The sequence below is a fragment of the Pelecanus crispus genome, chromosome 4, assembly GCF_030463565.1.
Source record: "Pelecanus crispus isolate bPelCri1 chromosome 4, bPelCri1.pri, whole genome shotgun sequence".
NCBI lineage: Eukaryota > Metazoa > Chordata > Aves > Pelecaniformes > Pelecanidae > Pelecanus > Pelecanus crispus.
In genome coordinates, this window is record NC_134646.1 from 2,252,566 (window position 1) to 2,280,134 (window position 27,569).

General features: G+C 42.7%; 1 protein-coding gene across 2 annotated transcripts in view; it reads right to left on the reverse strand.

The window, feature by feature from the left end:
* Positions 1-1,672: 1,672 nt before the first annotated feature.
* The window catches only part of MOB1B (MOB kinase activator 1B), a 44,837-nt gene continuing 18,940 nt past the window's right edge, over positions 1,673-27,569 (reverse strand). Inside the window, exons 1-6 of one of the 2 annotated variants that reach the window (XM_009488768.2) lie at positions 23,510-23,529; positions 22,152-22,312; positions 17,104-17,197; positions 10,344-10,477; positions 7,864-8,027; positions 1,673-7,277 (exon numbers count right to left, since the gene is read on the reverse strand). In XM_009488768.2, coding sequence (XP_009487043.1) covers positions 7,200-7,277; positions 7,864-8,027; positions 10,344-10,477; positions 17,104-17,197; positions 22,152-22,312; positions 23,510-23,529 — 651 coding nt within the window. In that variant the 3' untranslated portion in view covers positions 1,673-7,199. Of the gene's footprint in view, positions 7,278-7,863; positions 8,028-10,343; positions 10,478-17,103; positions 17,198-22,151; positions 22,319-23,509; positions 23,530-27,569 lie in introns of those variants that run through there. The other variant, XM_075709140.1, reaches the window with a different exon arrangement.

The window sequence follows — 27,569 nt, forward strand, 5'->3', positions numbered from 1 at the left end:
ATCTGCGAAGCGGGCAGAAAAAAAACCAAATCATAAAGAGGGAATAAAACCACAAATCTACGAAAAGGGGGATAAAACCCCAAATCTACAGAACAGGTGGAAAACCCACACAAATCTACAAAACGGGCAGAAAAACCCCAAATCATAAACAGGGAATAAAACCACAAATCTACAAAAAGGGGGGATGAAACCCCAAATCTACAAAAAGGGGGGATGAAACCCCAAATCTACAAAAAGGGGGGATGAAACCCCAAATCTACAAAACAGGCAGAAAAAAACCCTAATCTACAAAACAGGCAGAAAAAAACCCCAAATCTACAAAACAGGCAGAAAAAAACCCCAAATCTACAAAATGGGTGGAAAAGCCCCAAATCTACGAAACGGGGAATAAAGCCCCAAATCTACGAAACGGGGAATAAAGCCCCAAATCTACGAAACGGGCAGAGGCAGCGAGCAGTCGCGGCCACCGCACGCTCTCGCGTCAAAGCGCGTACGCCGGCCGCAGGCTGCGAATGCCGCCCGAGACGAGACCCTTTCTGCACGGTCCCTCAACCAGGCACCAAACCCGCGATCTGTGGGGACCGAAGTAAAAGCGGGTTTGTTTTTTTTTTTTTTTTAAACCACCTTTCCAAGGCGATGGCCCAAAAGGCTTTCCAGCCGGAGGCGAGAGATGACTTACCACGGGACGGGGCGCTTTGGGGCTACGGGTGTGAGCGGAGAAGGCGGAGGGAGTCGGATGCGGATGGGAGGGTCGGAGACCTGGAGTGCTGCAGCTGTCAGGGTCACAGGAGGCTTTCAGGAGAAAGAAAGGAAGGAGGGGGAAAAAAAAAAAAAAAAAGGTGCCTGTGCTGCTGAGCACAACCAAAAGCAGAGCATGCATTTTGTGTGAAGCTGGTGACCCACGACAGCGGAGAGCTCCGGCTGCGACGGGACACCCTCCTCGTAGCAAAGCGTTCAAAACCACCCCGGGGATCGGCACTGAGATGCACTTAATGCGGTACCAAACTCGTTGTCGGCAATCCCACCCCGAGCTCCATCCGCACGAGGTAAATTCAGGTCATGAAACAAGGAAATGAAAAGGGTATCAGGTTGTTTTATTGCTTTTGTGTCTGTCTGCAATACAAATATTCACAAATTCAGACAAGGCGATTACAAAAATCTAATCTGTATGTGTAATGTTCGTATGTCTACAATATACAGAAAAAAAAATTCTATCTACAGGTAGAAGATAAGTTAGAAACAAGTTCAAGAAGGAAATAAAAACAATCATGGTCAAACATAACTATTTATTTTCCTCTTATAAACAGCCTTCAGTTTCTTACTGAAAAAACCTAGAATTTAAATATTTTGTCAATACAACAATCTGTATACATTATTTACAACTCTCAAATAAACGTTGCAGATTTTCAGACATTCAACTTTTTTTTTTTTTGTCATCAAAAGCTGTTCTCATTTAGAGCGAAAATACCAATCAGTGACTACAAACTGAAGCGATATTGGCACAGTTAGCTTACAGTTAAGGGTTCTCATCTCGCATTTTATATTTTACACCACATTCTCTCCCATGGATTTTAGGATTTTAAAGAAGGAGGAAAGGTTAGTGTTGCTTTCGTAATATCTTTTTTTTTTTTTCTTTTTTCTTTTTTCTTTTTTTTTTTTGCCTTCCAACACGGCCTTTTGTCAAAACCTCATTCGCTTTTATTGCGTTCTTCTCTCCCATTGCACATCAAGGTATGTGCTTCTAGGTACTAAGCAACACAACCACAGCATACCAAAGTAGTATGAATAGGCATGAAAATAAGTGTTCCCTCCGCAACACGTCTCTGAAAAATGTCAGAACTTGCAAACGTACAAAAATAATGAGTATAGTTTAGTGGCTATAAAAATTAATTTCCCCTAAAAATACAATACTCTATGAACAATTTAGGGAATTGGTTCTTCAAACAAAAACGTAATCTGCTATCCACCCAGACTGCAATCTTAACCTGGCACGAGGAAATTGTAAGCAAAGCAGGAAAATAAAAAGGTTTAACACTTAAAATAACCAATGTTAGTCTCATCTTAAAGGAGAAGATAGCCAGGAAAAGACGACAGGCATCCATAAAACTGCTAGTGGTTTTAGTAGTGCAGTTTGGAAAAAAGACAACTGATACCAGCAGCGAAGGAAACAAGATTCAGCGTAACAGGGAATCGTTTAGTGAAAGAAAAGCAAGGAGTCTGTGTTCATGCTGCAGCTTTTTCAATAGTCCAACTAAAAGGGGGCGGGGTTTATATACAGTCATACAGCACTGGCAGGTAGGGAGGGGGGAGAGGGTAGCACGAAAAAGAGTAACTATCCAAAAAGGATGTGTTTATACTGAAATTGTGTCTGGTGATTCAAGGAAAAGGGGGAGGAGAGGGGCGAGAAACAGAAAGGAACGATCTGAAAGGTATGTAAAGTCCATAGCAGCAAATCGGCATCCTTACCTGCTCAGTGAGTGTCAGGGAGACTGGGAGAGTGTTCAGTACCTAAATACCGAGTAAGGACAGTGCTCCTCTGTATCTTAAAGTAAAAGCAAAAGTTCAAAGCTCTACATTGCATAGTAAGCAGTAAAAGAAACTGGAGAGTTGCAGACGGGCCACCTGCCCCTCGAAACCTGTTTTCTCCCTTCAGCTACCATTCAGCTACCTGCAACAGCACAACGTGGCGTCTTGATTTTCTATTTGCATGATTAACTTGGATCCCTGACTTGAATTTGAAAGACTCGAAAAATTATTTCTGCAAACCTAATGTATCCATGCCATCTAAACAGCGTCAATATTGGCAACGGTGGCTGAACTTGACGAACTTAGCAGAGTTTGCCCCATCCCGTCTCGAGGTAGATGACCTCCTGAAGTTACCACCCAAATCACTGACACGGTCTAACACGCTGGTAGCTGAAAACCACCGCAAACCACGGATTTGAAGGACCCTACTGCACTGGAAGGCCTCAGCCAGCGCTGGCAGCCGAGCCTGGTTTAACCCCACCAGAGCGCCTTCCGCTCCCAGCAACAACGAAGCTCCAAGTTTTTGTCTCAAAGCGCTCGTGACGCGTAAGAGTCCATCTGCAACGCGGGGTTTGTTCAGGGTTCGTTCCTCTGGGTTTTACCTGGGGGGTGAGGGGGTGTCCTTCCCCTTCCCCCCAACAAATGCACTGTTTTATAAACACATTCACTCCATCCGGATTCCATTTGTACAACATGGCAACTTTTGTTTAGCATTTCAGCACGCACTTACTTCAAGAGCGTAAACACAAATCAGTTTCTGGTCCCACATCTTTTTGAAACAAAAAACCCCAATTAAAAGCTGCAAATATAAACAGCATAGGGATACTAAACCCCAAACACTGCATACCTATCTTTAATGTTGTTTTTTCAAGTGTTGTATAATTAAACAATGTGTTCATACAGCTGTCAGGCAAATCACGATCTCCAAGCTTTTATTACATGCCTAGAAAAAATTCTGTAAAAGTGTTTTCTACTGCCAGTTACTAAATACAAAAAAATACACTATCCACGTAAGACTGATTTTTTTACATAATACATTCTAATTTCTATCAGATGAACTGCAGCAGATGCCTCAACTTCTAGAACTGTCTATTTAAAAAAAAAAAAAATCCAGCAACAACAACAAAACCCAACCTTCCAGAGCAGAAGTCCACCAAAAACGAGAGCCACTGCACTGGCATCGCTCCAAGCAAATCCTCACTCCTAAGTATTTTTGAGTTTCTTGCTGGTACATGACATCTAAACCACCGAGAAAACTTTAAATCTAACGGAGGCTATCTCCTATTCAGCACCTCGGAGCAGGCTTCTGCCATTCTGGCTCTCCTGCCTTGCTGTGACGGGATGACATGAGCTCCAGCCCTGGCTAAAAGGCTGCTCTCCAGTAAGCGTGACCAGCACAGCGAAGGTACACACGCAGCCTCTTGAGAGGCACCGACTCCACTCAAAGCTGTTTTGATTGGGAAGTTTACAGTGGTTTTAATATCAAACTGCATCTACAGTGCTTTTCACGCCTCTGTAGCTGGAAATGTTCAGTCATTAAACACTCCTCAGATAGAAGCACGCGTAAAAGGCTGTGTGTGTAAGATCACGTTCTTAAATTCAGCTTCTTGCATGACTGCAGTCCGTACAGTTCAAATCTGGGAGTTAAGCTGCTTTTGTATAGTCAAGTGGACGCTGACCGCTCCCGTAACTCTGAAAAGACGACGGTCTTCTGTGTTCCTGACCTAAGAGAGCCCTCCAACCCTGCACCCAAAGCTAGCACTGCCGTCCTACCGCTCCCAACCCAGGCGTACGTAGTCGTGTCCAGGTCGGATGTCAGGTACGCTACTCAGTTAAGAACAATCCTACGGCTCCAAAGATATCACAAAGGATGCATGCAGTCCGTAGGAGTACTGCATTCCCAGCTACCTTGTCAAACATACCATACAGCACATGAAAAGGACAGTGCATACCGAAGGAACGCTTGTTCTCCAACTGTTTAACAGGATGGTACTTGCCCAGTCCAACACAGGGGATAATCTGCTTTCTTATCAGCCCATTACGCGACTCCAGAGAGCAGCATTTAGGTGCTACAGTGCTGACTGCCTCTTCCACTGGCCAACAGAACTGCATGGGGAAACCCAATGTTTGCCAGAGCAGGCATGTCCTACGAGCAGCAGGACTGCCAAGGGCACTGGGGTCAACGCCGCAGTCATCGGAGACTTGCCAAAGGACAGAAAATTGTGCTCCTGCTTCTTGTTTTGCTTTTGCCTCTAATTCTCTTAAACCTCGTACATACTTTTTCCAACCCCCAACTCCCTGAAGAGCTAACACAACATTCAGTATCTCCCCTCTTTTCCTCCCACGTGTGTATGCACACGGGAGAGTCAAGACCCTTACTGGCTCAGAAGGGACAAGACCTTGCTGTACCTTTTTTAAACTAGGACTTTGTTAAAATATTTGAGGGAAAGCTCTTTGCATCGTCAGCTTGACTCAGTGTGGAGGACTGTGGTAACTCCAATCCAAGTCCAACACTCGATGTTAAGAAAAACACAATATACAAGTCCCTTCCTCTGATGTCCACACATTAAGAAAACTTGATAATTCTGTGTGACATAGAAAAACCCAAAACATAAAGACAACTGAAAGTTTCACAAGCACACAATGCCAGTTTCTAGCTCAATACCAGGTTTTCTCAGTTGTTCTCGAGTCTGTTCAGGAGGGGGAAGGAGTGACAGAAGAGCTAACAAAACATTAAGTGGTTTCTCCAGGAAGCGGTTTAAGCAGACTAGGAAATTTAACTCTGTTGAAGGTAACATAGTTCTTAAAATAACCTTCAGATGCTTCCAAAATACATCCTTTTAACTCAGAAGTAGTGATTCTAGTCTCCCAAATGAGTATGTTTATTACTGTGCTTAGATGTTTATTAGCTGGCTATATTAATGGCCACTTAAGATATTTTGCAAGCTGCCGCACAGTATTTTCCACTTTACTCAGCATTTTCAGTCAAGCAAAGGCGCACAAAACCTAAGCTCAACTCTTCTGTCGCATGCTAACCTTGGCTTCACCTGTAAGTTCTAAGAGGACCACGAGTCAGTCTAGCGTACACCAGTCAGTTCAGGTCTTCACGTTATTCAGGTCTAAAAACGGTGCTTTTGCAGCGTCACAATCTAGCAAAGCCTGGCAACATTAAGCACCTAGTGTACTGTACTTGGCAACTAGTGATACCATGGGATAGCACGTTGAAGAACCTAACAGAGATTTCTTTGAATCCAAAATACAACGGCTTTGATGAGATCCATAAATGAACAAGAGAGCTAGTCACACGGGCTTCTGCAACGGGAAACCGAACTGATAACAGCTGCAGCAGAAATTTCCAAGTCATCATCTGTGGATCACCCCAGAGGTTAACTTCTCACAGGCGATTCCCATTTCTGGCTTGAGAAAACACAAGGCTAGAGAGGCAAAGACACTAACCCGGGTGGGGGAAGGCCACATGTTGATTAGCTTTTCTCAGAAACAGAAGATGCACTTACAAATTACTAACCACTAAAAACTCACCAGTATGTTCCTATTACTTATGCCAACTGCTGTAGTTCCTTGGAGATGGGCTGTAACGTTAAATGGGGAAGAACAGCATCGTGCTAACGGAAATCCTAAGCGGTCCTTGAAATTATATTTGCTCCAAGATACATTTCCTACCACAGAAAATGCTGGCCACCAGAGCTCCTCCACGAAGCCAGGCCTTTTAGTCATAGCTTACAAACATCATTTCACTAGTTATTTCTCAAGCCAGATTTTTCTCAGTATTATTACCCCAGTGCATTCTATTTTTTTTTATATTGACTCTTTTCCCTAACTGTATTTGTGCAAACTAACCTTTCGTTTGGCAAATGCTAGGAAACTTCACAAAAGTGACGGGCCCAACTTGACGCTTCCCTGTTAAAAAGAACAAGAGCAACTACGAAAAGCCAAAACCAATGGCAACAGACATATAACTACTTGCTAAGCATGGGTTCTTTATAATTTTGACACCACCTTCATCGTTTCGCTTTAGCGACTAGAACTGCACCATCATTTTTCTTTATAAGAAATATCTAGTTTTGAAAAATTCTATATTAATCTCTAAAAAAATAAGACAAATATTTGTATTAAAAGCTGGAGATCATTGATTTCAGTAAGTTATGGCTTTTTTTAGTGTAAGCATATATATATTTTTCTAAAACAAGCATCAGTAAGTGTCCTGGGTGTTAGTTCATATTTTCTGTTTCCAGCAATGTTCAGTATCGTATGTGCTTTGCACCTCAGAAGTGAGTCTGCCAAGGCACTTAGAGAATGTAAGCAAGTCTTTTAGGGACTTCATGAGAATGGGCTACCACTGACACAACACAAGAACCCATCCACCAGCAGAGTCAATCCCCCAACCAAGCATGTTTCCTTTATAAACACTCAGCACCTGCTAAAATTCCACAATTAATAACAACAGTAATTAAAAAAAAAAAAAGGCTATTTACCACGTGTCACTAACAGATAACAGATTTCCCCTAATAAAAGCACATAAAGTAGATCTTGGCTGTCTTTAGTAACAGCACAGGTTTTTGTTTTGTTTTTTAAAAAAAAAAAACAAATGAACAAAAAACAAATACCACACGCTTGCTTAAAGGAACAAGTGACTTCAAGAAATCCTCTTCCTTTTATCTGTCCTTAGAGGTGAGTTTTTCAATCAGTTCTTGAAGTGGTGCAAGTTCTCTTCTATCAATAAGGTTGAATTCCTGTAACAAGGATGAGGAAAAAGACATACATACAGACTTTTTTATGTGCAGCTCAGGTGAGAAGTCTTACTCAGATAGTAGAAGTTACTTGGTAGTAGGCTCTTTGATTCCAGGCTTAGCCACTACAGCATCTTCTGCCTGCCCGCCGTTAGCTGAACGGCAGCGCTCGACTGCCTAAAGCTTTTTCCCCCACTTAAAGGAAGGAAATGTAAGAAGATGCTCCTTTTTTATGAGGGGAGAGAGGGAATGTTGCTTTGAAGCAAGCACACTCTCTTCAGTCTAGCTTCAGATGCCATCCTCCCTCTTCCTTCTGTTAGGAATTACTGTTCTACTGAATTATTTGGTAGGGAACGCTTTTTGGTATTCAATTCTGTAGCAAACAAATCCTTTGTTGAAAACTTCTCCATTCCTCGAATGCTTCTAGCAGCGAATACACATAAAAATGGAGCAAGACACTATCTTAGGGTCCTGGAGGTGTTGACCCTCCTACAAACACACCAGCTGCTAAGAAACTCAAGGGGCATTCCTTCGATAGATTACTTTTTCCAGAACATAACTGTAACCATAATACTCCTGCCATGCTTACCTGAACAAAAAATATAAAGTGCTTGAAAGAAGTGTTAAGGTGTGCCTCTTCCTGTAGCTGGATCACTGGATCAAAGTGCTGGTGATAAATGTGAGCATAAACTCTGAAGAGACGCTTTAAAATTGTCTTTGCCACTGACATGAAATTCTTTGGGAACGGTACACCTGGAAAGAAGGAAACAGATGGCTTATTTTTTAACGCCCATGCCACGTTCACGTATTTTGAAAGCCATTATAACCCAACCCTACCTCTTGCACAAATAGGGCTGTTGTGCTTCACTCACAATTCTGGCTGTAAATCACACAACGTACTTAGGCTGAAGCATGACGACAAGCTCACCGAAAGACCAGAGGGGAGATTCCCCTCCCTTCAGCAGACCAAAATCTGACTACATTTCTATGCTGAACCCTCCTAGCTTCAGCTTCCAGCTACTAAATCTTTGTTATGCCTCAGTGCAGTTCAGCCTTCTCTCACCAACTAATCGTCCTCCCTTCTGGCAGGATTCAGACACCCAACCACAGGTATCCGATGTGCTTACAGATGCCCTCTCAGTACCTGCCTGGCCTCTGACTGCCGATGCAGAAAAGGGGAACTCTCCTGCAGGCTCCGAGACTCACCAACGGCTCTGCGCACGTGTCCAAGATACCACAGGATACTCCAAGGGACACCAGATACCTTCGCGTAGGTAACTGAAACCACTTCTGGTATCAGGCGTCAAGTTTTACACTTCTCTTGGCTAAAGTGAACTCAGGAAGAGGCTCTCTTCCACCTGTCTCGTGCCCAGCAAAAAAAGTTTCCATCCTGCTTGTCACCATCCCTTGACCCAGAGGCTGCTGCTTCCTTAACTGCCTGCTCAAGTACTCTGAAACATGCTCCCTTCAGTCATTTCAGTGAAAATGACCCAGGACAGGTAAAATCAGTTTCAACAGCAGATCTTGTCAGTGCACAAATTTTATTAAAATTGGTTAGGAAACAGCAACCAGCTACTGGGAGCAATAATCTCTTTAGTTGACACATCTGCAGGATAAAGAAAGATACGTTATCAACCATCTAAAAAGATTAAACCTGTCTAGCTTCTGATCACGTAGCAGTTTTCCCAGGCAGCTTTGTTCTTTTGCAGTCTTTCCAATTGCTGCAGTCCTGTCCAAGGGCCAGAGGCCCAAACTGGATGCTGTAGTCCAATCGTGATCTCCCCAGTGCTTGATAACCCTAGCAATAAAGTTTTCATACTCCTTACTTAAGGTTGCCCTGCTTACACGTACATCGCATTTCCTTCGCTGGCTGCTGCATCCCATGGGAAGTTCATATTCAGTTGGTTTTCCATTATGGCCTTTAAGCCTCTTTCTGAATCGCTACCTTTCAAAAATATATCCTATTAAACCAAAAAAGAGTCTGCAGCAAAGTATACGCTGCAGCTAAAGACAGATCAAGTCCTGATGTAGTCTTTTGAAAACAACTTTAGAATTAACTATTTTCTATCATTCCTATTAGTGGACTTCTACCCAGCTCTGAACTCTACCCTGAAACGCTGAAGCACATGCCATAGAACGCGAAGAAACCGTGCTCGCATCTACTGAGCAAGGACGACTTTGCTTTCTGTCGCTTCTTCCCAAACTAACCAGCCTTCCCTGCGTATCTGCTTAACTGTAAGTAAAAACAAAGGCCTCTCGATTCTGAAACAGGTGGCCCTGTTTCTCTGAAGAGGCTTACTGAAAATGGGTCAAATGCTTCAGAAACTATCCACAAAATACAAGCAATTTAGAGGTCTCCCTTCCTTCTTCCACAATGGATCATAAGCCTACGAGTAGTGGCATACTGGAAAACTGCCAATTAGGAGCTTTAGAACACGTAGTCCTTCGTGCCTCTAGAAGCAAGATTTTCTTCTTGTTATCGTTTCTGAACGAAATGATGCGGTTGCCGGTGGTCGCTCGTTATTTTCCTCCTGCTTTTCTGAAAGAAACCTCTTAAAAACATACCTCTTTCATCTTCACTCGAAAAGAAAAGAAATCATTAACTTAAGATTGAAGATGCAATTCAGGTTCTTTAGAGGAAAGGCCTAGGAGAAGCTCCTCATGAGGACCAAACATCCTTCCTGCATCGAAAAGCTGCCAGTTTGTAGCATTTACTGGTTATAAGGTTTCGAAACCCTCTGCCTTATTTCTAAGGAAACAACCCACTGGTCAAAACGAAAAAACATCCAATTTGATCAACACAGTCAGTTGTTAAATAGAAACAGTACTTCCTGCATTCTGGGTTATGATAGATGTTTATTAGGAGTAGTAACACATGGATCAGAGTTCAGGTACTACCGCATACATTTTATCTTAAGAGGTAAAAGTGCCTTTATATATACACAACGTAACCTCTTAAAGTTGCCCTACTCGTCAGTCATTTAGGAGACCTTTTAATGCTGTAAGACTTGAATATTCCTGTACAACTGTAATCCAAATACATTGTTCAGTTTTACTTGTTTACTTTACCTATTTTAGAAGGAAATAGCGTTTCATCATCCAGCTGATCCTGGACCCAAGTCATCAGGTAATCGATGTACTTTGGTGCAGAGCACTTAATTGGTTTCTTTATGTTTGTCCCATCTGCCCAGTGGTACTCATATCTGGGTTGGGACGACAACAAGACGACATTTCTTAACACAAGTGAATCATGAATATCAAGGCCTGGAAGGTTGCTCTTCCTGCTCCGCTCCCCGTACTCCCACACCCTCCCACAGCCCTTCCTTGAACCTAAGGTCCAAATGCTCCTGAATCATCTGCAGCTGCTCCGTACCCAGCCTCCCCACTGCAACCCTGCTTTAGCTGGACTCTCTTCTGCACTCTGTGAAGGCCTCCAAAAACTTCACCCTTTATAGCACAACTCACTCATCCTCAGTTGCAACCTTCCTGCCAAAACGCACGTGGCAGCCTGCGGTCAAACCTGCATCCCTTTACATCAAAAGGTGCTGTACGAGTAGGGTGCCAAACGCTGAGAGGCCAATAGCTACTTACTCTTTTCTAAAGCTTCCCCCCAACACCAAAAGAAAAACATTCCAGCCTGTTCAAGTGAAACATCAAGAAGTTACATGAGGTTCTCGCACAAATAAAAGCTAAGCTCCAGGGCCCATATGCGTGAAGGCACCTGATTGATTTCTAACATGAAATTTCACCCCATCAGCCCTAGCAATGGACTTCTCTTCACGTCCACTGGCAGAGAAGAACTGCAAAGCGAGTGGCAATGGTCAACATCTGCAGCAGCTACCACCCAGACACATAAGACCCCTAAAAATCACCGAGTTTTTACAGTTGAAAATATTCTTGTAGATTTTGCATAACTGAAGACCAAATGCTATTGCCTTTTGCCAGAGATCCCAAATTATGATCGTATTAGAGACACAGAATAGATTCAGAGGTAGGTTAATGGCAAGGAATACTATTACAAAACTAGAAGGTGGTATAAAGTGCCTTTCAGCTAACAGTTAGAAGAAAGCTTCTAGAGTAAATAGTCCTCCTTCAAAAAGGTTGATGTCTGAAGGTCTAGTGCTACCACGCAGCGCACCGAGATTCAGAAAAACCTTGGTTTCCAGTTATACCACTGACCCACTCGATAGTTGCCAGCCCGTAACTGTCTTTTAGCTTTATTTTTCCATCTAGGTGATATCACACCTTTACGAACCACTGACACGAGTATGGAACAGTAAAACATGTGCTCTTTCTACCCTTTTCCATTCACAGAGCTAGTAATGTTGACATCTTTCACGTAGCACATTTAATGAGCAGATTCCAGCGTCATTTATTTTACAGTTATCATTTTAACTTCAGGAATTTAAAAAGCCATGGGAAAACATATTAAATGGCATCCATTTACATGCACAACCAGACAGAAACAAGTCCTCGTGAAATTAGAATGGAAGAGATCTTTTGACAGGCTTGGGGAGTGCAACCGACAAGTCCATACACAGGAGAAGGCGGCTAATTTGGGGAACATAGAGCTTAAAAAACCCAAACACTTTTAACATTGGGAGTCTGAGAAGACCAGCTTTCAAGCGAACCACAGTGTTTCTTTCTATGCCTTGCTGAGTACAAATGCATGTATCTTAATATTCCTCGCCAACCCGTAACATCTGAGCAGTTTCTTCTCATCGGCACAGAGCCGTGCGTAGCCCTCTCTTTTAGATCTCAGCACAGCCTCATCTCCCACGTCGGTTTTAAATCAGCCAGCCTTGCTGCAGAACGACTATCCGTGGGGCGAGCCTGCCTCCAAGCCAGAAGCCAAAAGGACTGCTGAGCTCTGCAGCTCTGAAATCCTCCCCGAGAAACAAATGAACAGTGATTCAGATGAGCTGCAACACTCCTCTTTTACAAATACAAAATTAAAAAAAAAAAAAAAAAAAAAAACCAAAAGAAAACAAAAAAACACCCAGCAAACAAAACAAAACATACAAGGATAGTGATGTCAGCTCAGTCATGCTTTTACAAGAAACATACCCACTTCATGGACAAGTTTCATCTCAGTTCTTTTTAAAAGAAGAGTTGTAATTAATAGTTAATACTTCTTTTCACAGAGGACAGCATGCTCACTTTGGCTGTTATTTCTCAGTACAGTAGTAGCATACCCCAGCGTTTGGGCTGCGACCACCGCTGTTTACACTTGCCCTTGCTATCTCAAATTAGCACTGTGCCGACGCTGGAGAAGGTCTTCTATTTTAAAGACCATACACATCATTTTATGCAAAGCTTAACTGTATCTGATAATTCTGGCTTCTAATTTTGTTTAACAAATTCAGTTTTGTCAGAACAGCAACTGACAGAACATTTTCACAATAAACACATTTTACCAGTGGTTACGAGGGTGCTGAGCACAATGGTATAAAAAGATCCCATTTTTATAACGGCAACAAATCAGAAGGTCTGAAAGCGTTTTAAAGTTGTAGTTCAAAACATGCAAAAATTCCGTACACGCTGAATGGACCACAACGTGTCTGCATTTCTGAAAAATCAGTATTCCTCACCACTCGGTATTGCCCTAATACTGAGATTTAAGTGGTATTAATGTCAGATAAATACCGAAACTTAGGTGAGGTGCCAGGTTTAGTCTGGAGACAGAGTAAGACGACAAACTACATTGCATGCTAAAAATGTCATCCAAACAACACGTATCTATAAGAAGCCTCCCTCCCTCCCCACCCTCCAACACTAAGGGTTAGTTCTGCATTTTTTAGAGGAAGGAATGCCATAGAATGACCCTTTAAGCGACACAGCTCTCGTATATCCTGACAAAAATAAAGTCAGATCGAGAATCTGAAAGTGTTCCGGCAAACACCCCATGCTCCACACAGCGGGCGTAATGTTCACGGTTGTTCCTAGGCTGTTAAAAGGCTCAGGGTTCGCAAGGGAAGGGAAAATGAACTCTTCCTACCAGACTAAATACCTCACTGAGAACAAATCAAGAATCCTAGCCCAACTTCTTAAACTAACAAGCAAGAAAAAAAAAAAAAAAAACCCCAAAACCAACCAACCAAACACACACAAAATATTCCCACATATTAGAATAATTTGAACTGCTACAGGAAACAAAGGATAAAAATCAGATTTCTAGCTCAAGCTGTGAGCTGACACCTACAGCTCTGGTGATATAAACAAATTAACCTTATCATGATAGGCAGTTCCTCTACAGAAAATACATTTTTAGAAACCGCTACAGTTTAGTACAGCCTTTTAAGGGCAAAACAATATGTGAAGTATAGAGCAAGAAATATACAGTTCACTTCAGCAAGTGCAGGGGAAAAGCTAACAATCCCTTACGAATCTGGCAGAATTCTCTCATGCTAATACACACAAGTTATTTGCCATCTATAAACAGAAAACCCAACTATGCTTCTCACACTAGAAAATATCCCAAAGTATAAACAATCACAGGACCAGCTCCTCTACCGCACAATTACATGTACATGGCTAAAAAAAAAACCCCAACAAAACAGAACCAGCTTGACTAAAATTAAAGCTGTTCCCTTGTCCAACAACAATAAAACGCAGTGGCTCAGTAATGCCTTTTAAAAGATTCTCAGGCATTTATTTGGACCCATCATCTCTAGATCTCAGCAAAACTGTATTACATCAAGACCGCTGAAAAAAATTTATTCTGTTTTGTCCCTCAGTCAAGTGACACAGGCACAAAGCAAAGCGTCACAAAAAGGCAAAAGGATTGATATTGCTAAGAGACACAGGGTATTTCAAGGACCCAATTACACGACCGATTTATTTTTTTGCTGCAGAAGGCAGCATGCGAACATTCAATTACACCGTATTACGCCTGTGTAGGATTTATGGGAGCTGTCCACTTCGGAGCGCCAGCTACTCTGCTTTGAACATATGAAGACAGAAGCACTGCACACCAACAAACCTCAGGAAAATCAGAAGGATTTCACTGCCATTAAGAGTGAGCTTAGCGTACTCATGCAAATGCCTAAATATGGATTTCAGAGCTCTAGTTCAGACATCCAGCTTTGCAAAACGCAGCAGCCATGTCCCTCCTTCATGTTCTCATTGAAGACTTACAACCAGGGAGGAAAATAAAGAAAATTCCCCCACCCAATGCTGGTTAACAAACATATTACTTCTATGGAAGTTCTTAACTTATTATCATGCCTGTTGCACTGATGGCAATACTGCAACTGATAGAAGAATGGCAAGTGATAACCAACTAGGGCTGGTTTGGGTAAGAAATGATTGGTCTCTGCTGAAGTGGTAAGAATGGAACACTACCGTGAGTAATCATATGTTTTGGAACAAGTTAAACCGATACTTTTTTCAAATTGTTAGACAGTGAGCTGTGCAGCAGGAGAGGGAGATCTGTTCTTGATTTTATGTCAATCCTTAGCTAACTCAACCTACTAATGCTCCGATGCAAGCTAAGTCAGCAATCCTTCCAACAAAGGCAAGTGCATCACAAAGGAAACTGATCCCAAAGCACACAAAAACTTACCTGCCTCAGCTAAGCCCTTCTGTACGAGATGGCTACTGAAAAGAACCAGTGGGCCAGAGAAGTAGCCACACAGCCCCAAGCATTTACTGAAAGGTAGCCCTTTAGAGAAGATAACCCTCCCTGTATCAAAAATAAAACACAGAAAACCAGACACGAACCTCAGTGACCTGTCTGTTGCCAGGTCCAACTTTTTCTTTTAAAGGGGTTGTAAAGGCCAAACACCGTACCAGGCAGCAGGTACAGGAACCATCACACTTCTGCTCTAGTTACCCTCTCACTTCACATCTGGTTTAATTCTTCCATAGAGTGCTACAAGTTTGTCAGCTGTGCTATGAAAATTGTGACTGAGCCACAACGAGCTCTAAACAGCTACCTATGTATGCACCAGCACCTTACAGCCCTTTTTTAATATACGGACCATAAACACTTTTCCAGTGGGAACGCAAAAAATCAGACTTTAGAGCCACAGAGTGCTTGCTGCTTTTGATTCTCTCCAGCTACTCATGCTACAGCTGCCTAACCTGTTCCAAACAACTTTAAGTTGTTTCAGCTAACTTGTACTCTTTTGTCTGAAATAGATCGGGATGCAATATTGGTGGCAGCTCAGCCACGGATATGAGCAGACAGCAACCTTCAGCCTAGAAATACTAATGACACCTAACACTCAATGCCTCTTCAACTAAGATAGCTTGGGCCAGACAAGAACAGGAAACAGAAAAGAAACGGGGGGGGGGGGGGGGGGGGGGGGGGAAACCCAAACCTGTAGATATCAGTGCTTTCATGCTGACAGGTTTTCCAGCAGTGCTTCCCTGAAAAAAAATTTTGCAGGCCATCTTTTAAGTGAAAGCAAGGCACGCTCACTCGAACTAAAAACCAGCGTATATGCTCCGCTGCCAGTCACCGCCAGCCTCACAACTGGCCTGTTCCTGTGCCTGCCTGGCCTCGGCCCCGCATGTGCACAGGCGCTTCCGAGGCTGTCACAAAACCCATCCCTGAGCACAGGTCGGGGGGCAGAGTTTGGGGAATGCTCTACAAACCCCTGAGACAAGATCGCCTCATTAAAACCTCGGCAGAACGCATCTTCCAGCCTCTAGCATCTCTCTTCTACCCTGCTCGGTAACTACTGGAGTACGACATAGATTGCTGTCAATGGTTATCGGTCTCTCTGGAGAGAAATAAATGGTTCAGTCTGGCAACCAGAGAGCTAAGCCTTTAATAATTGACCTCCACCCCCAAATAACTGCTTCTCAGCAGACAAACAACAACGCAAAGAAGTATTTTATACTCTTATTGAATAAATAAGAGTCTGTTCTGCATGCCAAAGCACAAAGCAGACCATGGGCTATGCTATTGCACAAGCTTACGCCGGAGTTCCTTTGCATCATGGTAAACTTCTATACCTTTTGCCTTTTCACCCCTCCCCGCTTTGCAGCGGCAGGTCTGCCTGCCCACGCTGGTTTTGGCATTCAGCAGTGCCCATTTTCAGTTTAAGAACGAAACCTTTTTGCATGTCCTCAGCTCTCCATCACACTGGCTGGCAATTACTGGCTTCAGACAATAACAAATGTCATTATAAAGGAGGAGCAAGTGGAGGAGATGATTGTTTTTCTTTATTGTTTATTTAAGATTTTACAGTCTTTTGAAAGGAAGCAGTGCCCTCCCTCTCCACTCGCTTAGAAATGCAGATATTTTCCTCCTTAGAAGACACTAAGCAGCTTGAGAGCAAGAAAACCCACAAATGTTGAATGCCTGTACAAAGCGTAAGCCAGAATCAAAGAAGTGAAACTTAACTGAGGGACAGGGTGATTCTTATCCAGAGTACTAAAGACTGTAGCCAAGCTTATTTCTACAATACCTACTCAAACACCTAAAAACACAACCGTTTTGGTAAGCCCTAACTGAATGCTTGTATATAAAAACTTTAAATGTTAATTTAAGAGGCCCTCATTGACATTTTAAAAAAAAAAAAAAAAAAAAAGATAAGATAGTTTTGATAATAACTTCCCAAGCTAAATTGGGAATTTAAATTGGGGGGGGGGGGGAGAAAAAACAAACAAGAAAAACACCCCAAAACCCCACCTTCCCATTCCTCACTCCCTTAACAAAGGTTCAAATTTTTTTCCCTCCACAGTTAACAAGAGAACACATCCTTTCCACCCACAGAAGCTACCTCATCTTTGTCACTCAACTGAGCTAGTGTCAAGTTTTCAAATGCAGAATCATCTCAAAAATTGCACACTCTCAACGTGTAAAAAATAATCTTACTTTGGGCCAGCAGACATCACGGGGCAGCTCTCTTCTGTGCAGAAGTCCGTAATGGTTCCATAAAGCATATTGATCTGGTTGAAGAAGTCGACAGCTGTAAAGCATTTAAACCATTAATTAACACTCTGCAGCGTAACGGCAACACAAGCTTCCTACAGCCTTAACTGTAAAGCGCACACTGCTGAAGAGCGCCTTGAAATTCTTTTTGTGAAAAAAACTTCATTATTATTGCTTTTTAAGATGTATGAGAAAGGAGATGCAGAACGCAACCACCAACTTTTAGAACAGCCTCTGGCAATAACTATTTAATTGTTCACTGCAACAAAATCTTCATTTGAAAGAAGGACAAGAGAAAGACGAGTTATTTCCTTTTCTGAAAGTTTGGTGCATTTTAGTAGAATCCCAAATTCCACTGGCAAGTCTGGAATAAAACAAAGATTTTCAGCGTAAACTTTCCAACTAAAGAGCTGTTGCTCATTAGGTGACACTAACTTCCCTTGGGCTTTGTACACAGCAGACTAACTTTTCAAAGAACATTTCATAGAATCACAGAATGGTTTGGGTCAGAAGGTACCTTTTAACACCATCTAGGCCAACCACCCTGCTATGGGCAGGGACGTCTTCCACTACACCAAGTTGCCCAAAACCCCGTCCAGCCTGACGTTGAACACTTCCAGGGACGGGGCATCTGCAGCTTCTCTGGGCAACCTGTTCCAGTGCCTCACCACCCTCACAGTGAAGAATTTCCTCCTTACATCCAATCTAAATCTGCTCATCTTTCAGTTATGTTATTGTCAAACACGACATGTATGGGAGGTGAGCACAGAAGTCATGACATCCTTCTGTTTCTTAAATTACCAATTCATTACCACAAATCAATATTTCATCCATAATGTTTATTCATTATAAACTAGTCTTGGAGTTTTCTTCTGGGGGGTTATTGCTTAAGTTTTGTTATATATCTGGGAAAGCAGTTCTCTTAGCCAAAACTTTTTTTTTTTAAATGGGCTACAGTTGAATTACTGAAATAAAAGACCAAAAGTTAGCCTATTTAAATATTCCCATAGTTCCTACTACATTAAATAGGTGCTTGATTACTTAGAACTCTCAGAAAGCAAGGCTCTTCTTCAATAGCCTAACGGCAGGTTCTGTACTTAGCAACTGCGATCACTGTAATCAGTTTATAAAATCCATTTTGTCTCCCCTCAATGAAAGGCCCCCTTGCATCTGTTGGGGAGCACAGCACATTACCAAGGTATCAGTATGCAAGTTTATCTTTTCAAACTGTCTTTCAGACAATGGATGTCATGAGTAAAAATTGAAAGGTGACCAACATTAAGCACTAGGAAATAGAAATTTAAGTAGGCTGCGTCAAATTCTTACGACTAAGTGCATGACATGGTTCCAGAATAACAGTTTTACTACATATTCCTGTCTCCCTTATCCTGCAACAGTTCCTGTAAATTCTGCTTTTGGATGAACCCACGCAATACAAGCGTACAGAAACTTCAGACTTGTGGGACTAGCTTTGGTGCCCTTAATCATCCATTTTCACGCATGGATGAAATTCAGCAATCACATAAAAACCCAAATCAAGTGTGGTGGAGTTCAGCGCCTTCTATTGAACCGCAGTGCTTTGCAAATTTAACCATTCCACCGACATACCCTCACCCTGAAAGGAACCATATGTAACATATAAATAGATTTAATGCCCCAGTGCCCAGTCCAGGCTCCATCGCTTGTACTGCTAAGAGCGTTGGGCCTGCCGCCTCTGACAACAGGAGCCTTTACAGCTAGAAACTTCATTTATGAATCATGTCTGCAGAGCTAGTCCTCAGCATGAGAAACCAGTGCGCAGTCTGTCCGGGCTCAACATCACTTACAACTTACTTCACTTCAGTGCTACCCGTCTTACGCCTGCTATTCAGTGTGCCAGTGACAAACTGTTTCTTTATTGAGACAGATTTCGGGAACACTCAAATAAAACCCCTTATCAGCAGTACTGACAGTCTAATCATGTCACCAAATAGCCATGTGTTTTGTGAACACTAAATGTGTTCAGGTGACAAAGCTCTTCATTCGGAACCAACAGGGAAAGGTTTTCCTGTGACCATTCTCTGCAGTAGACAAACACGCTTGTCTTAACTTAAAAAATGAGTTTAGAAAAATGAGTTTAAAGAAGAGTTACCACTTGCAACACTGAATAGTCTCATACAACCAAGCTGCAGGACACTGTGGAATTAACACCAACAACACACTCCTCTCAATCCGGCGCCACGCCAAAGAGAAGCCAGCACATTACTGGGTAGCCTGCCCAAATTTGTGTCCCTTGCTTCACTCTATTACAGAGATATACAGTCTTGCTGTAATGAAATGGAGATTGACATCCTAAATGCAAGCACTAGCAGACACCACGTACTGTGGAAGTAACCCATGGCTGAAGGAAAGGGAGGCTTAAATACTGCAGCTCCCCGCACTGATTTTTCCAGAGAATAAACATTAAAGATTACACAAACATCACGGCACCAAGTTACAGCTACCGTTCAGCAGATGCAGGATACCAGCCACAACCGTGTCATGCAACTTCCCAGGTACCAAAAAAGGGAAGCAAATAAGGAGTAGTATGGCATGCACCTAGCACAGCTCATGTCCAGCAACAAAATCTTCCCCTGCCTCCCCCGCACAGCAAAAGCAGAAAACAATAAAACAACATTAGGCAAGGCTGATAAAAAAAAAGTTACAGGGGACCAGGAGGACTCCTGAAGGTTGTTTGGGCGGAGGGAGGAGGCAGTTAACACCGAAGGCAGCAAGAAGTCGTTATACACAGCCCTTGTTTCTTAAGCGTATACAAGAACGGTTAATTAAGTTTCCATTCCCTGCTCCCAGTAGAAACCACAGCCCAATGTTTGCTTCAAGGCAAGCATGTTCAAAAAACCCACACAGACTTCAACAAGATGACTGATTATTGTGAATCCCACACTCGCAAGTCTCCGAAGCCCACGAGACACACCACCCATCCACCAAAGCCAGCAGTGTGTGACAAACAAGAGAAATGCCAGAACCTCCTTTCCAACATGGGCAAAGCTGTACAGTGCCTCTGCATATTTTCATTTCCTCTTTTTACCCGTTGTTCTTAAGTTTCGAGGGCTTAGATAATTTTTTCCAAGTGCTTTTCTACTCAAAGAAGTGCACGCTGTCTGGTCTTCTGTTACAAAGATACGGGCAAGGTGTACTTCTGAAATTATTTTTTAGTATTTTCAAATCAAGGAGATTCCAAATGCAACTCAAAACAAACTGAGTACACACTTGTCACCTCTTTTTACTTTGAAAACATATCTGAAAAATCTACATGTACATCAACTCATTATCATAAGACAATCAGCAGAGAGTTGAGCAAGAAGTAGAAGAGCAGAGCAATTTGTTCCCGTGCTCTCACTATTGTGAAGGGCAAAACCAATGACATCAGGTCACCCATTTCATTTCCTTATGAGAAATCTCAATCAACCGAAGCAGCTCACAGCTATCCTGAACTGGCACTAGGTGTGGCAGAGGGATCTTGTAAATGATGGGAGCACGTAAGCAGTTGATCACTTCTAGATAAAAAAATTAAACATTAAAAACCCACTTTGCTGCAGGAGGCATCAAAGAGGACCATTTCATTACAGAATGCAGCTGTTACCAAAAGGCAGCTCCCACTCTTTTGTCAAGTGCTTCGCTGCCTTTTGCCACCCAGCTAATTTAGCAGTTAAATCATTTAGGAAGGGAAGAACACCGCCACCACACAGGAAAGAAGAGACATGAAGCAGAGGAACCACCAAAAGGGAAGGATGCCAGCAGCAGATGAGGCATCTTTAGTAATGCTTACTCATAAAAATGGGCTGGCCTTTTTTCTAGACAGTTTTGCAACACAGAGGGAATAAACTTTCATAAAGAATGGTGTCAGCAATTTCAACATACCCTGGAAGCAGTGGCAAGTCATATACCAGAGCACTGTGTGGCTAATTAAGAACCCGAAGGTTGAAGTCAGTAGGACAGTTTCACTTCCCAAAGACGTCAGAGAGCAAGAAGAAATAGGCAGAACCACATAAACAATTAGAAGACATTTATCTTGAGCAGAATTGATACTGCACTGCAGTGCACAATCAATACCGTACAATCACGGAAGCACGCCAAGCCAAAGGCACAAAAGATGAGGAAATATCCAAACAGGGCACAGAGTCTGTGGCAGCCAAAACTCTGCACGGGCTACGGAGCATGACAGGACTTGGGTTAATCCATTCCTTAAGAGCAGAAGGCAGGCAGCAAATTCATGCAGCAGAGAGAGGAAGGAGGAGGAAACGTGGTCAAGCAATCAGTAAACTCTAATTTGGGCATCATTGTTTGGCCTGACCTAGCATAAAAGGAGAGAGTCAGGACAAACAGCTTTAGAGGAAGTTAAAATAATGACATCAGACTTACCAGAGCAAAGGCTCACAACTTGGTAGAAACAAAAAGAAGGAACTTTAGGAAAATCGCAAAGATCGATCTCTGGGTTTGTTACAGGCAAAAGGAAAGCCAGGCCACGCACACGACTGTAGCCTTTACCATCTTTTAGAGCTGGCCCTCACACTTAACTAAATTAAGGTTTGATGCTTAGCACGTAGAGGCTTGACTATACCACTGGCTAACAACCCTCGCTGAAAAAGAGCTAGATTAAACATATAAAGATGGCACTGACAGGCGACTTTCTAAAAACAGCAGTGACATTTCTACTTCAGCACTTGTTTGTGATCAAGTGCTCAGACTTTAACCACTAAGACTAAGAACAATTTTGTTAACAGGAACATATTTTTTGGCACAAGGAGATTAAGCAGTTTTTGCCTCGGTGAGACGCTCTGCATCTGCCAGCTCTGAACAATATGACATTCGCCTCTCCCAACAGCAGCTGAGCGGCGCATGCAGGACAGAAGAGCCTACCCCACAAGAAAGGAGTACACGGCTGTCCTCCCAGAAGAGTCAGCCCACATTCAACACCCCACTTATGGAAAAAAAAGGAGTAGCCGACTTACTGTTAACTGCAACCCATTCATTTAAGTCTTCGCCCTCTGGAAGCATAACGGCCATCCGGAGATTACCACTTCCAAGCGTGGCTTCGGCATGTTTTAGCAGCTCGTACTGGTGAGACCCCTCTGGAATATTCTTCTTTGGTTTGAAGGTTTTGGAAGAGCGACTACCACTGCGAAAGGGAGAGGAAGTATTTAGAGAACTTGTGGAAACGGAAGGGAAAAAGAAAGCAGCCGACAAGTCACACATAAGTACGGGGTTAACATTAAATACTTTCCCCACACCCACATTTTCATCTCAAAAAAGGATATTTAACAAAAACTGGAATGCAAAAGCAACAGGTGCTTTCACTTGTTGTTTTAAACCATTAAATGATTCTCCACTACCCTGCCTTCTCATCTGCTCACCCTACTGTTAAGCCAGCCGGACAACTGGGAACGCTCAGACTCCCTTCCGCCTCTCAGCAAGCTGTATCATGGGCAAGAGGAGACCAAAAATATTTCCTTCCCCAGAATTTGGACAGCCACATATCAAGGGTAGCAACCCAGCCAAACAGAAACATTATTTACGCCAAACAGTCAAGAAGCTTGTCACAGTAATTAAAGATACTATTTATTTAACAGAAAAACCATGTTCTTTCTGTAACACCCACCGTCATGAGACATGAAATGTCATCACACCTGCACAAGTGTAATAAGGAGGCAGGCACAGCTCGTTCAGACCCCTGTCTTTCCAAATCAGGTATGATGTGTTAAATAGTTACCGTCAATTCCTCAAAACCAACCTGCTATTACTTAGAAAAGCGTACTTTCTGCAGGCCTAGTTGATTCAGAATATTATCATAGAATCATAGAATCATCTAGGTTGGAAAAGACCTTTAAGATCATCCAGTCCAACCATTAACCTACACTACCAAGCCCACTCTAGACTAATCAAGGGTAGACCAGACTAAACCATATCCCGAAGTGCCACATCTACCCGTTTTTTAAACGCCTCCAGGGATGGTGACTCCCCCACCTCTCTGGGCAGCCTGTTCCAATGCCTGACCACCCTTTCCGTAAAGAAATTTTTCCTAATTTCCAGTCATATCTTAGCTACCAACACAAAGTAACTGTTACAGTACCTGGTATTGTTTAGGAACTTAGTTTTTAAAATACAGTTGCTCAAAAATACACTAACGCTTTAGCTGAAGACTGATACAATTCCACATTTTCCACAAGCTTTCTGTGTCATTTTCCCCTGGTTTCACAGGTTACAAACTTTTCAGTCCGCCACTTGGGCAAGAAATAACAATGAAAACTTTTACAAGTTACATTTAAATCATTTCCTTATCTATAATTTTGTTTGAAAAACATGGACTGACTTAGAAAAAAGTTTAGACATTTGAATTTTAAACGATGGCAGTAAGCCAGGATGGCACATTAACCCCTAACGTGTCAGAAACATGACATGGAAAATTAAATATTTGCAGGAAAGTGTCAAATGAGCCAATAATTGTGAATGGTTTAGCATATAAGCTGAGAAAAGATTTCCGTCAGAAAAGGAAAACTGAGCTCTGAACTCCAATGAAAGAAAGTGGAAAGATGTGAAACCCAGACAGCCTAATTTTCGTTGCAAATATTATCCAGTTCTCGTTTCTTTACATAAAAGACTGGGCCAATTTCTCACCATCTCTCTACAGGACCGAACAGAAATTTTTGTTAATGGGGCGAAAGGGTTCTCCCCAGCTCCCTAAATATTTAAACTGCACGTTTGAACACACAAGAGCTGTAGCTTATCTTTGGGGCAACGCTAGTGTAGTGACATCGTCACACAAAAACACTCTAAGAAACTTAATTCTGCATCTCATTTTCCCCACCATACCACAGCCAGCAACAGAAGATTAACCAAGCTCGCTCGCTTCTACAATCCTAAATGCCAACAGCTCTAGCAGAGACACAACGCGCGCCAAAGAACGCAACAAGCATTGTTCTTTCCAGAACACATAATGACAGGTCATCACCAACATGTCATTTGCCAGGCAGATGACTAAATTGCCTAAGAGTTCATTAAGTCTCAGTTAAAACCTGGACAAGTGCAGCAGCAGAAGAAAACATACTGAAACTGGAGATAAATAATGAGTTGCCCCAATTCTTTTGGGCCGATGACAACATCTTTGGGTATTGAACAGATCCCACAAGTCTGGCTGGTTAGAGATTTACATGGCCCTCATCCTATTCTGACTCTCCCAAGCTATGGAGGAGCAGCAGCATCCTTGCCCTCCGGACTAATCCTGTTTTCTAATCCAGCCAAAGCAGCACTTGGCTGGACTAACAGGGATTGTGGGGTGATGCAGTTGAACAGACCATGTACGCTCACACAGACACCAGAACAATACTAATGCAGTCAGCTACTAAATGCAACTCAGAGCCAAAAATAGGTAGAGGAAACGTATGCCTCCCATATATTCTGTAACAGGACACTTTGAACATGCACCCCGTCATTTGCATTTCACCCTAAGCAGGGATACCAGATTCAAATCTTAAATAAAATAATTGCCTCCCAGTGGGAGTGAGAAGCTATTGCGGCTCAGGGAGTTCCCTTCACCTCCCACCCCTCCAGCCACCTGCATTTGTTGCCAGGCCAAGTTCAAACCAACTCTGAAGAAAAAGCAACTTAAAAAAACAAAACAAAACAAAAACAAAACAAACCAACCACACAAACAAAATAAACCCCAAATCTTTTAACTGACTGCTTAAAGACCCAACTTTTTCTCTTCAGGAACATATCCACTTCATAGCCACTATGCCAACACAGCGGGTAAATATACAACTTGAAACATCTGGCAATTGCTTTGGTGTATGGCTACAGGGACAGCGCTGACGCAAGGTAATTCACAACAACTGAAGAGCAGGAGAGACTGGTATCGTTATCTTCCCACACGTGACAGCATAAGCAGAAGAGAAACAGCACATGCTAATAACAAGCACAGCACTTCCTAACTTGCTCACAAGATTTTGCTCTCGCTCCGTCGTAACGAAATGACGAGCAAAACCAACTGCTAATACTTTCATGAAAAGCAAGCCAAAGGTTTCCACAGGCTTACCACCACTCCAAAGCTCAGGTCATTCATTCATCAAAAATGAGAAAGGAAAATAAAAGAGAACCCTCCCCCCGGCCCCGCTTACGTAGAATCCCAATTCCTAAAGCCTACGTCCTCCTTTCACCACGTTTCAAAGCCTAACGCGCATCAGCTTCTCTTTCGCAATACTATCATTTTCATACATTGACAAAGACTGAAAAACTTCAGTGCTGCAACTAGTCGTGCCCAAGGCAAGATCTACAAGCTCATTAGAGAGACTACTACTGGGTGTGTGGAGCTCCCCGAGTGCGATGAGGAAAGCTGTGTCCAGACAGAAGGAGCCCTCACCAAGAGGACTCAGGTCGTGAAGGGCAGCACCCCACTTACAGCTTCAGCAGAAAAATCTTCGCTCAGGAGGAGAAGATGGTATAGAAAATTATGAAGCAGTAACTGGAAAAAGGTTATGAAATAACTAACCCAAGAAAGTGTTTGCATTTTAGCAAAAAGGGTAAGCCAACAGAAGGGATGAGGGTTCAAGAACAAGGCACAAGGAAAGCATGGTGAAGGAACTCCCTAAATAAAATCCTAGAATCAGAGAATCATTTAGGTTGGAAAAGACCTTTAAGATCATCAGTCCAACCATTAACCTACACTACCAAGTCCACACTAAACCAATCAAGGGTAGACTAGACTAAACCATGTCCCGAAGTGCCACCTCTGCCCATTTTTTGAACGCTTCCAGGGATGGGGACTCCACCACCTCAAATAGTCTAGTTTGAGAAAACTCTGGGTAGGAATTCACCATATCTACCCCACACTGTGAGCTTGCCAGATAACAAACTGAGTCCTTGCAGATCTGCTGAATACCCAGCAGAAATCCGCCATGGTCAAGGAAGCAGCACAACACTCTGGAAAATCATTAGGTATCACTTAGTCCCTGCTATCCTCTTCCCAGAAACAGGGAGTTCTTCCCATTAACTGGCAAAAGCTGTAACAAGAGGATACACGATGATTTTGTCCCGCCAACTATTCCAAATAAGCCATTCCCTCCTCCACTACCTTTCTGATCACCACTTCTCAAATTCAGCACAGCCATCCCAAGACAGCAGGAAATGGTTTCACACAAAAGGCAGGCAGGCATCCAAAGGGAAAAGTAGTTAGGATAAATGCAGGCTGCTAGTCGTCACGCGCTATGGAAATATCTGCAATTTTGGCAAGAAATTATCAGAATTCCGTGCATTTATGCAGGTCACTGTATGTGAAGCCCGTTAACTGCATGCAGGTCATACACTCCTTAATACAAACAAAAGTTCAGGGATTCAACAACCTAATACAGCTTCTCTAAGCCAAAAAAAACCCCTTAGAGGCCACGTTTGCTCTTGGGCAGCCTAGTTGTAAATGTTGCTGCAAACATTATTCCAACTGTCATCTTAGTTCGGAAGCTCTCCTGTTATTTAACCGAAAAACATCCTCATTTATTTATGCCTTCGCACCATCAGCTCCCCATGAGAACCCCTTCAAATGGTGACCTAAGTAATCCTGCTTCCTCCCTAAACCACGACCGCAGCAGCATCTTGTTCCTACTATCCCACATTACAATTCCCAACACTGAGCTGAAGGCATCTTTAAAAACCAAACCAAATAAATAATAATTTTTTTTCTATTATGTCAATCTGTTACATGTGACAGATTTTGGAAGTCTTCTTGTTCCAGGTCCATTTCCTCAACTCCTTGAGCATTCAGTGAAAAAAGTAACTTTCAAGAGTTCTGTCTGGTGGCCAACAATACACACAGCAATAGATGTCTTGATCAAGTATGACATTTTATTTTCACCTACATTCCATAGCAGAATTAGCTGTATCTGTGAGCCATTTCTCCCGAGATCTGCTCCGAGCTAGTAGGCAGCATGTGCCTTTCCCTGCTAAGAGTCTCTGACCTCTCCTTCAGTTTCAAAACATGACATTAATGCAGAAGTGAAAGGGGACAGAGAAACCCTCAATAACGCCACGCTGAAGATCCCATTTTCCTTGGACACAACAAGGTCATGAAATCAGGAACACGTTGCATCATTCCACTATTTGTCACAACCAATTTCTTATCTCCCAAGTAAGAACTGACTTCTCAAAAATTTCTTGCAATTCCAAGGACGTTTTGCTCCCTGCACTCCCACATCCAACATTTCTAACAAATTATGACCTTCTATTTTTATAGGTAAGTACAGCTACAGCAGTGCCAGATGCAGTTTGCCCTAGCACTAAATCAGGAGATGTCTTTAAAGCAATTGACTCACTGAGCCGGGATGAGTCTGGAAGCCACACCTCCGAGGCACAAAAAGCGCTTCCCACTGTCAGAATCCCACACG